The sequence below is a fragment of the Monopterus albus genome, unplaced genomic scaffold (assembly GCF_001952655.1).
Source record: "Monopterus albus unplaced genomic scaffold, M_albus_1.0 scaffold67.1, whole genome shotgun sequence".
In the NCBI taxonomy this organism is placed as follows: Eukaryota; Metazoa; Chordata; class Actinopteri; order Synbranchiformes; family Synbranchidae; genus Monopterus; species Monopterus albus.
Window position 1 is genome coordinate 441,448 of NW_018127947.1, and position 15,364 is coordinate 456,811.

Here is a 15,364-nt window from a genome sequence, read left to right on the forward strand (position 1 = left end):
AGGCGATGTGACAGTAGCAGGGGACAGCTGAGAGTAGACATAGTCGGGGATAGAGGGGACTGACGCTCCAAGGTGAGATGAGCTGTTCAGGTGAGTGGAGGACAGCTGTCAGGGGAACAGGAGAGGGTGGGCAGTGGTTGAGTCAGCAGTTCCCTTGTTATCTGTCAGTTTGGATATGATGGGGTAAAAATTCAAGTTGGTTTCTGTTATCCAGCACTGGAGGTTTCACTACTCATTTTCTACATACAGTGGTTACAGAAATCAGACTATTTCATCCATTATCTATACCACTTATTCCTGAATAGGGTTGCGGGGGCCTGGAGCCAATCCCAGCTGACACTGGGTGCAAGACAGGGTCCACCCTCGACAGGTCACCAGTCTGCCACAGCGCTGACATGTAGACAAACAACCACCCACACTCACTCCTATGGGCAATTTAGAGTCGCCAATCAACCTAAGCTGCATGTCTTTGGACTGTAGAAGGAAGCTGGGACCTGAAGAGAACCCACGCAGGCACAGCAAGAACATGCAGACCACACACAGAAAGGCCCCGGGTCGGCCGGAGCTCAAACCCAGAACCTTCTTGCTGTGAGGCACCAGTGCTAACTGCTGCACTGCTGTGTGCTCATCGATGATGCAAGTTACTGGCCGTTCATACCATTCCCAGGGCGTCCACTCTGGACAGTGTGCGAGAGTGGCCCCACATCTTCCCCGACTTTGGCTTCTTCGGCTTCTCAAGTGAGAGATTCTGGTTTGAAAAAAGACATGATCACTGTCCAGTGGTGCTGCCCAGTGTTGTTATTGGTGACGTCCTGGTCGTCGACAGTCTACCTGTGTGCTGATGATTTGCTGCAGGTCTCCGTTAGTGAAAGCCTGGCCCGCCTCCAGCGCCTGCAGCCTCTGGATTAAGCGGTTTAGTTCAGAAAGGTCCATATGGCAACGGTCCAACTCTGGAAAAAACCATGAGAGGTAACAACAGATTTTATGGTGATTTACTGATGTAAAACATTTACTACTATATTCTGTAAGGCAGAAAATACTGTTAAAAATGAGATATTATGTAGTGTGACTATGCATCTGCCATTTTCTCAATTCCCTCCATGTTCTGGTGTTTATGACCTTCATTTTTAATTGCTGTCTTCTAAATTAACTTTTAAACTAATGAGAAAAAAATTTTTGAAAAATGCTTGATTTTATAATTTATTTTGTTTGACATAAATCATCGGTGTGAGTTGGAGCCGCAGATGGCTACCTCAGTTCTGTAGGTAGGTAGATAGAACTTTATTGATCCCACAGTGGGGAAACAAATTCCTTGTGTGCAACATACTTGGCCAAATAAAGGTGATTATTATTATTAAATGAGTCCATTCTACAGTATAAACAGTGGAATACACTTGTGTCTCATTCTGAATTGGTCCCAGCAGAAATACTGCAGAATTATTATAGTAATTTTATACTGGGCTTATAATACTCTGAGTAGGCAGATTGTATAGTGGGACGGAGGCCCCATATGCAAAGCTCCAAACCCTTTTCGTCTGCAGGCCTGTGCCTCCCCAAGTGAGAGATATGGGTTTTCATACTGTTCACTATCAGGTTCAAAGCAAGAAAACTGCCTCTGCGGATACTCTAGTGCAGATAAATGCCATTAAAATGATATTAAATAGTAAAAATGTCTTAAGATTAAGCCTTTTTTTCAAAACCCTGAAATTTGCTGAGTTTCATCAAGATATTAAATAATGGCCATTTAATCCCAGGAATTAAAAAATATATATTGCCAAAACAGAAACACAACACACATTTCCAGACTTCCATATATGAAAAAAAAGCCTTTGGTGGCTCCAGGGAGCTGTTTGAACTCTGAGAAATGTTCTCATAAAGCATCTTGAGTCATTGCTGTACTGTAGGAGCGTGCTGCTAAATCACTGAAGGACTTTCTTTAACAATTAAGAATCTTCTTCAAAAAGGAAATTTGTTTCCGTTTTTCCTAAAGGGAATATGTGTGTGACAAATACCTTGAACACAGGTGTCGGGGTCATGACTTCGCTGCAGCCAAGCAGACACCTTCCTGTTCACAGCAGTGTCCGCTGACAGCAGCACTCCTGATGCTGCAGCTGAACCCACCATCCCTCGAGCGCTCTGCTCACGTGAACACAGAGGGAGGAGGACAAAGGAGTTCATCTAAGACTCACTTCAGAGATTGCTGTGTTAGGTCTGACTTTACTGTGTGTTGGATAATCACCAAATCTCCATTTCTCTGAGCTTGTCCGGCCGTAGCGCTGTGGGACAAAGTTTGGAGGAAGTCGCTGTGCACATGAGGTGCTTCACTCCGCTTGAACAGGCGGTGGGCCTGTAGCTTGGTCACCCAGATGTAGAAGAGTTCATGGCTCTTTGCCTTGGTGGGAAAAGCCATACAGCACCTTTGTCTTTATAGTCTGAAGGCACATTGTTTATCTGTTTTAAAAATAGCAGTACCATTCAATAACTACATTTACCTTCATATGATAGAGGACGTTGCCTGCATCCAAGTCAATGCGATTTGATTTCTTATTTACTGACATGACAGCAAGCCTAAGATCTAGCGAGCCCTGCACTCTTCCCCTGGAAACCTTCAGTGGAAAAAAGAATATCTAAACGTTTTCATATCTACTGGATGAAAAGTCCGCTTATAAAATGTAAAGATCACCTACATCTTGTTGGCTTTTGGAGTAGCGCAAGATCCCTGCTTCCAAGACAAAATACCGCTGAAGAAGAAAACAACATCTTCTTAAAAACTGACTCAACATCTGGGTGAACAACGTGACAGACTATGGCAGCTCTCACCTTGTGCCAACCTTTAAGCGGCCACTTCCTCCTCTTGAGCAGATATCCCTCACAGATACCTGGGGGCGCCATATCCTGAGGACTGTCGCCTGCTGTTTGCATTTCTACATCAAGGTTGTCAATCACTTCCCAGTCTTTGATAATCTATGATCAGGAAAAACGCTGGGGGTTTTCATTATTTTAATCATGGATGAATCTGGCAATTTTTTTTCACTAATCAACTGGCTAATCATTTAGTTTGTAAAATGTCAGAATAGAAATGTGCCCTCAATAAATTTCCAAAGCCAAAGATGATATATTCAGACGGTCTGTTCTGCTTGACTAGCAGCCCAAATCTAAGAATATTCCATTACAATCTGATATGAGAAAGAAAAGCAGAAAATCATCACATTTGAGAAGCTTTAACAAGCATACTGTATATTTAGAACTAAAAATGCCTAAAACTGTCCTTTATCAAAATATTTGCCAGTTAAGTTCTTGTCACTTGCTCAGTTGGCTAATCATTGCAGTCAAGAGTGTTCAGACCTGGAAATACTATGGCAAGAAGCACAAATTATAACATTGGCTGCTTAAATTTCCCACTGCTTCTCCCCCATCTTTGTTCTGGCAATATGTAGTGCTGTGTAGGGCACGACCCTGCACCCTCATATACCCATGATCCCTTGTTCTGTGTCTGTACCAGGACTCACCTGTCGGGAGTGGTGAGATGACAGAGTGCTACTGCTCCGAGAGCGAGGCGGCTTGTTCCACGTCGGTGAGGCCTTCTCCAGGCCATTTGCCAGTGACTGGCTGCGGTGGAGCACACCGCTGTAGGAATCCATTTTGGAGACCAGACCTCAAATTCCCTCCGATGCTGCAATCAGCTGATTGTTGAGAGAGAGCTTCTACAATCTGCCAAAAGACCCGTGAAATGTCAGGATGAGATGGTTAGACTGAGTAACACACATAAGGTACCAAAGGACCAAACATTAATCTGCAACTATTTAGAGGTTCAAATCATTTCAGAAGTTATAAGTTCTAGTATTTTATAGACCACATGATTAATCAGCTCCTCAAAAGATAAAGTCAGAGCAGAAAGTAATGAGTATTTTTACCATGTCATGTGGTCAAAAGCTCAATAATAGCTAATAAATGGACCTGGTGGTGAGATTTTCTCCACAGAGACATTTATTGTGTTATTTAAAAAAGTGGACTCATAGTAAAACATGCACTGGCATTGTTATCATCTAGATTCTGTATTATATGTTGTAGGTGGTGTGTTAAAGATTAATACCGTCCTGACAGTGGGCAGCTCCACGAGCAGGAGCGAGAGTGTTACATCGACTCAGCAGGAGCAGGAGACAGGACTCCTGTGTAATCCGGTTACCTAACAGAGGTGAGAGCTGAGCTTCTGGTTCAAGCCTGTGACATCGTAAATACTGTTCAATGTGTCCTAGATCCTCATCAAGATCACTCTGGAACTTAAAGTCACACTTCACTGAACAAAATAATGATATTAATAATAATAATATGTGCCAAATTTTAACACTTGAGGTGAGAATATCTGAAATTTAATAGAGCATATTAACCGTATAATAAAATAAAAGTTGTTACTGATGCATTTGAGCTCAGTCCCAGAGCTTTTCTTTTATAAAATGCTCAAAGGGTGTGGGTTAAACAAACACCCAATAACATGCTTCAATTTAATACAAGAGCCCTAGAACAAGTCCTGTACATGGTTCTTTTTTAGAGTGTGTCAGAGAAGTGTGGGAGTAGCTCCTGTTATTTTGTCTCCTCTTGTAGATGATGTTGTCAGAATAAGTTAATTAAAATGTCATTCTTACTATTCATGCTAAGTAATTATTGAACATATGGCTCTTTGTTTGACCAGTTACTTAGTATAATGAACAGATGTTATTCCAGCACTGTACAGAGAATTTCAGAAACTGCTCAGACAGACAGAAAATAAAATGTAACATAGAAACAACACAATATTATCAGAACAACATAAAACCAGTGGAGAAGGAATCAAACACAACTTCTCCCAGAGGATCCAGTATGACTTATGACAGCAGGACATTTTTAGGCTTTATGGACCTTTCGTTTGCAGCATTTTGGGTGTGTATTTAATTCGGAAGCTTGCAAATCTAACTTCAGGTTTTATCATTTCACCACCTGTGGCTAGTCTCTGTATTTGTAAAGACATGACAACAAGAGCCATCTCACAGGATGCAGTCAGTGATATCCCTCTAAATCGGGGCACAATCAGCAGGGCTGGCTGTTATATGAGATCAGGGGAGGATGAGAGTAACTGACCTCAGTGATGGTGGAAACAGGATGAAGGGATTTGCAGTTTTCTGAGCTTCATTGCTCAAAAAGAAAGAGTTCATGTAACTCTTGAACTTGAAAATCTAAATATTCACAGTATAAGTTTCATAGTTACATAGCGCAATGTCACTCAAAAAATATTATGAATCAACTCTTAAAATTCAAATAAAGCATTGTAATGGCTTATAAATGAAATTTTAAACTGTAAATAAATGATTCTAGTCAGAGAGAACTTTTTCCTCATGTCTGATCCAGAGCCAATGAAAGATAACACACACACACACACACACACAGGTGGATCGGTGACATCATAATATCAAAGTCAGCCAAAGTGAGGGCAGGAAAACTGCAGCACGCAGTAATCTCTTCTTCTTTGGAATTAAAACTGCAGCCAATACAACATGGATCAGGTCAATGATGGCCGTGATATTTTTCAACCTTACTCCGTTTGCAGTAAAACATTTTCAACAGAATTACTACGACCCAGTCTGTTTTAATGCAAAGTCAGGGGTGAGAAATAAAAACCATTTTGTCACAGTCCCTTGTGGAAAACAATGGCCTTCTAACTGTTGTAAAATGTCTAATTGCCAGTGGAAAACCATTTTGTCACAGTCCCTTGTGGGAACCAATGTCCTTCTAACAGTTGTAAAATGTCTAATTGCCAGTGAAGACACGCGCAGCATCGGTTTTGACGGTCAATTAACAGACAACATGGTGCACAATGATAAACTATACTGATACATTTTAGTGATGTTGGTCCTGTACAAGCAGCCAATTTGATTTATCCTCCTTAGTTGGTGTCATGCAAAGGCTCTTATCTAAAGTCCCTGAAGACGTCAGTGCCCCAGCGGACAGAGCAGGGGAAGTAGTGACAAATGTGTCCAAGGGTTAGGTGTATTCTAACATAATAAACAGAGGGCCACGCTCACAACAGATTACTGCGTAAAATACATCATATATAAACTATACTGGGGGTTCTGTTGTTTTGTTCAGCATTTTTCACCATAATTAACCCACATCTTTAAGTTATAGTTTTTGTTTTCTAGGATAATGTGTACATGGCAGGAGAAAAAATGTCTTACCTGAAAGTCATCACCTGTTACAGCCCTCTGCGTCTGAGAAATCCAACAAACGTCTCCTCCGACATTTTAAAAAATTACTATATAGACGAGTGCAACATTTTCCTATCGAGAACAAAACAAAATAGTCAAACTACATGCTATACCCACAGATTTACACTTATTCTGGACAAATGATGTCTGCGTACGTGCCCTCTCTCCGGAGGGTGTTAGGCGCTGGCTCCAAACTCAAGAAGCGGCGTGCGTCGCAGCAGTGCGTGACGCGCCGTGCACAACGTGTCGTGCCCATTATTATCCGCATTAGCTGGAATTACAGTCTAGCAGCGATGTAGTGGAGGATAAATCTAGCCAACCTCAGCCCTTCTACACGCCCGGTTAGCTGATTTAGAAACCTTAAGTAAAAGGCACTAGCAGGGTCTGGTCACACCCGTCAGTGATGAAATGGATAATGGTACTTTAATGGCAGAGTATGGGCTCATCCATGTTAATGATCTTCTGAAAAACATCTATAGTTGTTGATAATTTATTAACTGCAGGTCATAACTTACCCTCATAGTTAATGCAGCGACTCTTCCTTGCCTACAGTTCCTGTCTTTCTGTGATTAAGACCAAAATCAAAACATCTTGAGATGATAGTGATACTGTGTATGTTTAATTTGGTTTCAAAACAGCCCCAACTACCATTCTTTTGCACGAGCATGTGGTGTCTGACTTGTCAGTGCTGCTGAGGAAAACAGGCCATAACAAACTAACCCAAATGAATATGTTGTGATCTGCAGGTCAACTATCAGGCTCTCTGACAGCTTATTTAATTTGGCTGGAGTGATTTTCATGATGCCACTTACATATCCATCAATTACTGTACACTGTATTACTGTAGCAACTGGGCAGACCAAACGTAAAGGTGATGCATTATAATTAAGGAAATTAAGAACTTTTAAATGCATGTCTCATAAAAATAAATGTCTCAGAGAATTAGAGATGACATCATTTATTTACGTGACAGTATCTTTAAATAAAGGAATCTCTTGAGTGACACTGACATTTTTGCAGCACTGTCCATCCAGCCTCTGTGCTTCAGTAGGCAGATACATACTAGAAGATTTAGTCACATTTAGCACCAAATAAATAGCTCCAGTCAAAAATTTAAGACTGAGTAAACAACAGACTTTTCCCAGACTTAAAAATCTTCCTGGAACCCTAGTACTAAATTAAAATAAAACTTAATATGTGCATCCAGCTCAGTCCTTCACCACTGCAATTAGATGCAAATCTGCCAGGCAAACAGTCCCGGTAACTTCCTCTGGTGCTCTACGTGGCCTCCTCTGCGCCGTTGTCTGGGCTCTGCTGTCTGTTGTACTGCTGGAGCAGGGCTGACAGGTGAGCCGGCTGGTGCTGCAGCATGGCGGCTGTGTTAGAGGTCAGCATGGTCAGCCCGCTGACCAGCTCACCCTGGACAGCGGCCACTGAAGGCAGTTTGGAGTAGTTCACAACTCCCTGCGCGCTCAGCAGCGTATTGTCTATGCAGGCTCCTGTTGAAAGGTGACAGTGCAGCGGCTTCAGTCATTCTTCAGTGAAGTGAACAAAACAAGAGGCTGCTATCATCACATCCCAGGTGTAACAATTAATCAATTAACTTATTAGTTAAGAAAATTATTAAGCAACTATATTGATATTTAGGCCATTACCAAGCAAACATGCTAAATATTACTTTATGATGGTTTATGTACTTGGGTCATCATTGGAAGAAGGGCACTATATAATAACACTGTTACTACATCATTAATCTTAAAACTCCAAATCAGGATCACATATCAACTGTTTCCTGATCCAAAATGATTCAGTGGAAGTCTATCCCCATGTCCCTGAAGTATTATATCATCCAGACCCATCGATAGTGAACAATATAATCATTCTACATTACAGAGATCTTCCTTGCATACCAGCACTGAAGATAAACATACCCAGGAGTGTCATCTGTGGGCTGGACCTCAGCGTCACCAGCATCTGCTTCACCTTTGGCTCTTTGCTAACAAACAGAACTGTTGGGCCGATGAACAGAGGAGCCATGTTGCAGTAAACACTGTCACTCAGGAAGGACCGCATCACCTGACACAGAGCGTAATTACAGATAAGAACAACCGTCAATGACCCTAAAAGGCAAAGAAATAATGTAACTACAGGAGTTCAAGTTTTGTAGCTTGTTGTTCTCAGTCTGGTTCTCGTTGTAGTTATTTTACTAATATGCAGCAGCTGCAGAGATGGCGGATTGCTTCACAGCCTAGAATTTATTTGTGAATTAGTGACTCCAAGGTGGGAGTTTGCTTACAGGATTAACCTTAAAAAATTAAAATGTGTAACATCAATCTCAAAATCTGGTAACCAGCAACAAACTAAACGTCACCATCCTTTCTGGCAGCAGAAACTGGAAACTGCGTCATCTTTTGTAAGTATAAATAATCATGTGGTTTCAGTCCATTTGTTGGGAAAAGGTTATATGTTGTTGTTAGAAAATGGCAATTAAAAAGTAAAGATTGGGGTACCCTGGCACAATCCCACTGTGGAATCTTTAATATACGTTTTTACTAATTTCCCATCATCACTCTGCTTTCTAAATGCAGCCATGCAGCCCTGGCTGTGCCCGATCTTGTCTGATCTTGGAAGCTAAGCAGGGTTGGACCTAGTGATCACCGTCTGACACCAATGTTCCAATACACGCGTCAAACTCAAAGCCACATTTTCCTTGAATTGCTGCTTCAAAGCTTGCTTTGGTGCAGAAAAAGACACACGAGCGATGACATCGACTGGTTCAAACCAGTCGATACTGCTTCGTAATGCGAAAAAAATTGTTTCTCAATAAAAATCTTTTATTCTCCATTCCGCTTACATAATCACACCCTGCCCTAGTTACACAAACATACTCTACCATCCTAGCATATCCTCCGTTTCCCCAAGCACGCCTTCTCCCGACTACTACACTACATACGTTTATAGAATCAACTGACCAATCAATCTTTACAAAAATGTATTCACATAAACCTTATTTACACTCATCACATAACTAAGACATTGTTTTGCTGTCTCCTATTACGCCACTAGATGTCACTGAAACCAAGCTTTGAATGAATGAACCCATGTTCAATACAATTGATGAAGTGGTTTATTACTGGCTATTTGCTTCATTTGCACATCACTAGTTGGGCCTGGTTAGTAATTGGATCGGGGACCACCTGGGAATACCAGGTGCAGAGGCTACACCCAGTCACTGGGGTTACACATACTGGTGTGCTCGTCCCAAGCCCAGATAAAATGGGAGGATTGCATCAGGAAGGGCATCCGGTGTAAAATCTGTGCCAAATCACATACAGTGTGTGGACTGCAGTAATCTGCTGTGGTGACTGCTGAACAATGGGGAGGAACTGAAAGAAGAAGCAGCACAACAACTGTGTGGTATCTAATTAAAACATAACATTACTTTCTAAGAATGTGAGGAAACTATAAAGGGGAAGGCAGAAGGGCAGCCTGCATGGTGAACTCACTCTTACTGGTTTAAAGTGGGGAGGAAGCCTCAGAATTAAAAATTAAAACCATTTTAAAATTACCTGGTTGGGAAAAAGCTTAACAGTGATGCCATGTTTAAAAAGTCTATGCCTGAGAATCAGCATGTCTTCAGCAGTGCTGGAGTTCCTCTGGACCACAGCAAGCATCTTATAATTCTGGAACAGGTTCTTCAAATCCCTCTTCAGGAGCAGTGTCAAACCATTATCCTGCTGGAATCAAACAAGAGGTTGTCTCACAGTGAAGTGGAACAGCAGTGGATTTCAGTAGCGCTCAGAAGAGCCCACATACTTTTGTGCACTTTTAGTCCTAGGGCCCTTTGGAATGGTTTGGACTTAGTTCTGCTGAAGATAAATGGTAATGGTGCAGCATTCACAATATTTCTGACAATAGTGTGTCTATCCCATACAAAAAACAGGCCCATAAAGAGTGGTTTCCCCAGTCTGGTGTGACAGAACTTGAATGGCCTACACCTGCAACTCAATTCAACACCTTTGGCATGAACCTAAACGCTGTCTGTCAGACATTATCACCAAACAACAGTACTGGACATCTCTAACAATGTTGTTGTTGAAAGAGAGGAAATCCAGACAGGTACCAAACTTTGTGGGAAGACTAGAGACTGTTATAGCAGTAGGTTTATGCTCAGAGTTTTAGAATGACGTATTCAACAATCATATACAAGGAACATATTTGGTGTCCATACACATTTTGGCTCGAGAACGGGGATGAATGTTACCTCCTGGAGTTGTTTGGTTTGGGATGGATAAGCACCAGGAGGAACGACCCTAGCAGGAGGAATGTACTCTGTAACAGCCATTAGCTTCTGTTTGGTGAAGTGCATCGGTCTCCTGTGGCGAGTCACAGCCTTGGAGCCATGCCGAACACTCTGTATCAGGGGAAGCCATCCTGAAATGCAAAACGTCCGTTAACTACTGAAGGACTGGTTCTTGTTACCATTGCAAACTCTGAGAGACGAGGCAGTCCAAGTAACTTCAAAACAGTGCTGATTTATTCAAAGGATCACAGGTAAAATTAACATTACACGCTCAGGTATCTTGCACCTCCATACTGCTCGCAGGCAGATGTAAGATGAAAGACCCTGAGCCCACCAGGCCTGTACATTATATCCCCTCGGTTGGGCTAGCCCCATAGTACACAGATGTGTGTGTGTCTGTTGATTAAGTGGTGTGTAGCTAAAAACATTCTCACAGACTTCTAGAACATGTCGTGACTTAAACATAAGAACATATTATGGCTAAGGCTACAGTTATACACGTCATAATAATAATATTAAACACCCTGTCTGCTGACAGTCATCAACTCTTCTCTCTAGTTATCCTTGACCAGATGTACCCTGTAGAAACTCATAAGCATGACTAAGCATTTAACAGTCTAACTAGACATCCTATCTCCACTAAACTTTTCTAATACATAAAGTATCTATCCAATTTCTATCTGACTAAAAATACCTAACACTACTCATCTGATTAGCTGTACAGGACTGCAAAAGCAGGCTGCTAAGCTAACATTGGCTAATCGGCTAACTGAACAACGCTTTGAACAGCCGTTTAAATTAGGTTTACCCAACTTTAGCTAGGAAAACGGGTACTAAAATACAAACAAGCTAATGTCAGAAACACAGTACTGACTCTAAATTACCTAGATTCGGCAGCAACTTCACACTGAAATTCGTGGCCATTTTAGACAGGAAACTGTAACGCTATTAAGGAAGTGACGATGCACTTATGCTGCTTTTGCTGACACATCGACAGAAAGATAATCAAGTATTTTAGCATTCGCTGGGAAAATGAGGAATTCTCATAAAATGTGTTAAATGGTATGTAGTTACTGCATTTGGCGGAAATGCATAGCTTTATAATTTCCCACCATCTTCAATTATTGTTTCTGTTATTTCATTTTAAATCATAAGACACGGCTAGGCCACTGACGCTAACAGTTTTTCCACCTGAATTATCGTAAAAACAGATATACTTGAACGCAGCATAACGCATGGTCGCTATTCTTGTTTCATAATAGAATCGTGTCTGTTGAACGTACGAATCTATATGTATTTTTTAGCCGAAGCGTAACTGTGAAAATATTATAATCCCCATGGTGTAAACCACTTTATGCTTTAATATTTGCTCCCTTTACAGAACTCTTCGCATGTTTGCATATAGTTACGTAAAGACGGTTGCGCTGCTACGTTAGTGTCACTTTGACCAGCATGAGATGCACGCTACCTGCATATTTGCTAGGATGTGTCAGTTTATTGCATAGAAATCCTCAGACTTATGCGTCTGTGGCAGTGGGTCAACAAAGCGTTTTTGCATTGAATCTCTGCAGGAAATCAACGAGTCACAGTAGAAGCATGGACCTGAGTGACATGAGGAAGAAATACAAAGGAGATGAGGACGTGAGTGTCAGTCAAGACTTGTATCGTGGGCGAATATACTGAGACTTAATGCTAAATCCAGTCTGTGTAATGTGGCAAATCAATGCACAGAGAGAATTGCTGCAGTGCTAAGTGTTTGTTTTATCCACTACAGTAACTTAAAGGTTGTGGTTATATAAGTCCAGTCAAATAGAAATATTTGTCTCAAATATAGTCATTGACACAGCTGCAGAAAGCAGGTGTCTGTGTTACCCTGCTCGCCAGATGTTCCAGAACTTGATTTTGACTTGTACTCGCTTTTACAAAACAAGTAAAGCAGACACTACAGGCAGATTCAAAGGCACTAAAAGTACTCTCTCACTCACTGTAACTCCAAAGAGGCAGCGAGCACGATCAGGTTAATCTTCTAAGGGGCCCTGGGGCAAAGACCTGTTGGTCACCTTCTGCACCCATACACATGACAGATTCACAACATCCTCAGAAATACTGTGACTAACCAGAACTCTAGACCTGAAAGTTGATTAATTGATTTATCTATTGACAGAAAATTAATCAAAATATACAGCTGTCAGCCTCTTCTGACAGCATATTCTCTAAGCAACCAGTTCATTATTAAAAAACAACTGTCAGACCTATTGGCAATGAAAACAATTGCTGATTGCAGCTCTACAGTTCTTCTGTGATGCAGCAATACAACCTTACTTGGGATTTTTTATGTTCATTACTTAAAAAAAACTTGAAATCAAATGACCTCAATAAAACCAAACCAATGAAGGTCTTACAACTAGATTTTCACCCAGAGTCTCACTACAAAACCAGTGCTACAAGTTGACCAACATATGATCCATCAGAGGTGCTACAACATTCTAACCTGTGATTAATCAGATTATATAAACCCAAGTTATGCGGGCTACACTTGGGATCCCCTGGTAGTTCACTCAGTTTGACCAGTTTGTAATCCATCTTTGGCAGCAATTTATTCCAGACCTACATGAAGCTTATGAATGAGTAATAGTGTCTGTTTCCTGGTACATTACAAAATACTTGGTAACTTTGTCCACAGTGCTTTGAGGAAAGTCATCTCGCATCTATGGACCCCATTAAGCAATTTGGAAACTGGTTTGATGAGGCCACGAAGTGCCCTGACATCGGAGAGCCCAATGCTATGTGCATCGCCACTGCCACCACGTGGGTAACACTGCCACTTGAGCTGAAAGCTGCTGATTGGTTTTCAGTTTTTCACCATCTCATGTCAGTCTTACCTGTGTCTGTACAGAGATGGACGTCCATCTGCTCGGATGGTTCTGCTGAAAGGTTACAGCAACGAAGGTTTTCGTTTCTTTACAAACTATGAGAGCCGAAAGGGTTCTGAACTGGTAAGGAACTGGTCGCGCCTTCTCTCTCTGGCTGTTTTACAGCAACATCTAGAGAGTTTGTTCCACTCACAGTGACCTTCAAACTTACAGAGTGATGGCTGTCAAAGAGTAAAACTGTTCATTCACATTCCCACATCCCCTATATTCCTGAATAGCTTTGTACCTGTTCTGTCTATGATGATGATAATCCAAACACAGGTAGAGCTAATACTGATAGTGAACATAACTGGTAGATTGGATAGTTTTATGGGACTGGTTGTTGTCTCATGCCCTGTTTGAACTATATGAAACATTGCCTATTTTAGTACACACAGTGCTATCAATGTGAGGATGCTGACTAACTTCTTTTGTAGGATTTGGTAATGTTACGTATTGATGTCCGTCTTCTGTCTGCAGGAGAGCAATCCCTATGCAAGCCTCCTCTTCTACTGGGATCCCCTTAACAGACAGGTACAGCAAGTTTCATGTTCTAACAGTAATAATGTGGCGTGAGTCAATTTATCCACAAAGAGCATATATTTTCATCCTGACATGCAGATTCGCATTGAGGGCACTGTGGAGCGGATCTCCCGTCAGAGCTCCTGTGAATACTTCCACTCCCGACCAAGGAGCAGCCAGATTGGTGCTGTCGTGAGCCGACAGAGCACTCCTGTTCCTAACAGAGACGTAAGAACCAAAACCATATGGTGCTGTGCAAGTAAAGCATAAAAGTTGAAGGCTCAATTGTCACAGTGTCCTTACTTTTAGTATCTAAGGCAGAAATATGAAGAACTGGAGGAGAAGTACAAGGACACAGAGGTGCCTATGCCTGACTACTGGTAAGCATTTATTTTTGTATTGTTTCCCTGTGGTTTTATTTTTTATGCTAAGCTAAGCTACCTAGCTTCTGGCTCCAGCTACACATTTCCTTTACAGACATGCAAATCATGTAATTTCCCTCCTTTTGGCAGAGCTCACACCCTACAAAGTCTTTCATAGTCAGATGAGAATGTGTCTATTATTGATTGATGAATTTTAGCCACTCTTCCTGCAAATCCCTTCAAGATATTTTAGGCTGTCTTACACAAAGTGTGTTTAAGATCTGTTTTCTGTGTGGTTGGTGGTGGATTTGGAGGTCCACTTTGGATCCTGGTTCTGTTGCAGAAGCCTGCCTCTTTTTATGTTCCCTTTCCTGACTGACTGTAGGACCTTTGTGGATTTGCTGATATTTAGTTGAATCCATTCTTCCCTTTGTCTGTGCAGTGTTTCCACACTCCCCTAAAGCTTTATTGAACAAGTAAGTTGGACCGGTTCTAACTGTTCTGTGTTGTGCTTTGCTAACAGGGGCGGCTATATCATCAAGCCTTGCCTGATCGAGTTCTGGCAGGGTCAGACTAACAGGCTTCACGACCGCATCGTCTTCACCAAGCCAAAGGACGGGGAGTCTGAGCTGGGAAAGTTTCAGCACGCTGCAGAGGGGGGCTGGGTGTACCAGCGCCTGGCTCCATGAGAAAATTCATCTAGAATATGAACTTAGCTTTGATAAAAATCCACCATTTTGAAATAACACCTCATCTATAAAATGGAAACCATGTGATGTGTAGGTGCAGCTGTGTGTAGGATCACTGTGTTCACTTTGAACCTAACCACGAAAAAGTTCCTGATGTCAGCAGTTTTACACATTTGTCAGCAGTAACCATGGATAACTAAATATACAACTACAAATCTCTCCTGGTATAAGGAAATGGATAAACACTATGTGTATGTAGTGGCACTGGAGATAAAGTGATTTGTGCCAGTTGTGTGTGTTCTTTCTGTCTTGTCCTACCTGAGAATGAGATTGTTCA

The 15,364-nt window shown here is 41.6% G+C and overlaps 3 protein-coding genes across 6 annotated transcripts in view; 1 reads left to right on the top strand and 2 right to left on the bottom strand.

The window, feature by feature from the left end:
• osbpl7 (oxysterol binding protein-like 7) overlaps window positions 1-6,537 on the bottom strand; it is a 12,791-nt gene extending 6,254 nt beyond the window's left edge. Inside the window, 10 exon segments of the mRNA XM_020604753.1 lie at window positions 2-105; window positions 659-748; window positions 832-950; window positions 2,013-2,136; window positions 2,240-2,392; window positions 2,493-2,606; window positions 2,688-2,741; window positions 2,821-2,964; window positions 3,510-3,711; window positions 6,210-6,537. Coding sequence (XP_020460409.1) covers window positions 2-105; window positions 659-748; window positions 832-950; window positions 2,013-2,136; window positions 2,240-2,392; window positions 2,493-2,606; window positions 2,688-2,741; window positions 2,821-2,964; window positions 3,510-3,641 — 1,034 coding nt within the window. The 5' untranslated portion in view covers window positions 3,642-3,711; window positions 6,210-6,537.
• Window positions 6,538-7,181: 644 nt separating this feature from the next.
• Window positions 7,182-11,525, bottom strand: mrpl10 (mitochondrial ribosomal protein L10). 2 transcript variants are annotated; one of them, XM_020604738.1, is made up of 5 exons: window positions 11,427-11,525; window positions 10,504-10,673; window positions 9,809-9,973; window positions 8,171-8,315; window positions 7,182-7,738 (listed from the first exon to the last, which is right to left on the bottom strand). In XM_020604738.1, the coding sequence occupies exons 1-5, from the start codon at window positions 11,464-11,466 to the stop codon at window positions 7,518-7,520; spliced, it is 741 nt and encodes a 246-aa protein (XP_020460394.1). In that variant the 5' UTR covers window positions 11,467-11,525; the 3' UTR covers window positions 7,182-7,517. The 2 variants fall into 2 exon arrangements, with proteins under 2 accessions (XP_020460394.1, XP_020460393.1); XM_020604737.1 differs by having other exon boundaries at window positions 9,809-9,976.
• pnpo (pyridoxamine 5'-phosphate oxidase) lies at window positions 11,516-15,317 on the top strand. Of its 3 annotated transcripts, none has more exons than XM_020604731.1 (8): window positions 11,516-11,604; window positions 12,114-12,183; window positions 13,226-13,350; window positions 13,439-13,538; window positions 13,935-13,988; window positions 14,076-14,204; window positions 14,286-14,356; window positions 14,862-15,316. In XM_020604731.1, the coding sequence occupies exons 2-8, from the start codon at window positions 12,139-12,141 to the stop codon at window positions 15,025-15,027; spliced, it is 690 nt and encodes a 229-aa protein (XP_020460387.1). In that variant the 5' UTR covers window positions 11,516-11,604; window positions 12,114-12,138; the 3' UTR covers window positions 15,028-15,316. The 3 variants fall into 3 exon arrangements, with proteins under 3 accessions (XP_020460387.1, XP_020460388.1, XP_020460386.1); XM_020604732.1 differs by lacking the exon at window positions 11,516-11,604 and adding an exon at window positions 11,766-11,821 and having other exon boundaries at window positions 14,862-15,317; XM_020604730.1 differs by lacking the exon at window positions 11,516-11,604 and having other exon boundaries at window positions 11,828-12,183; window positions 14,862-15,315.
• Window positions 15,318-15,364: the final 47 nt, after the last annotated feature.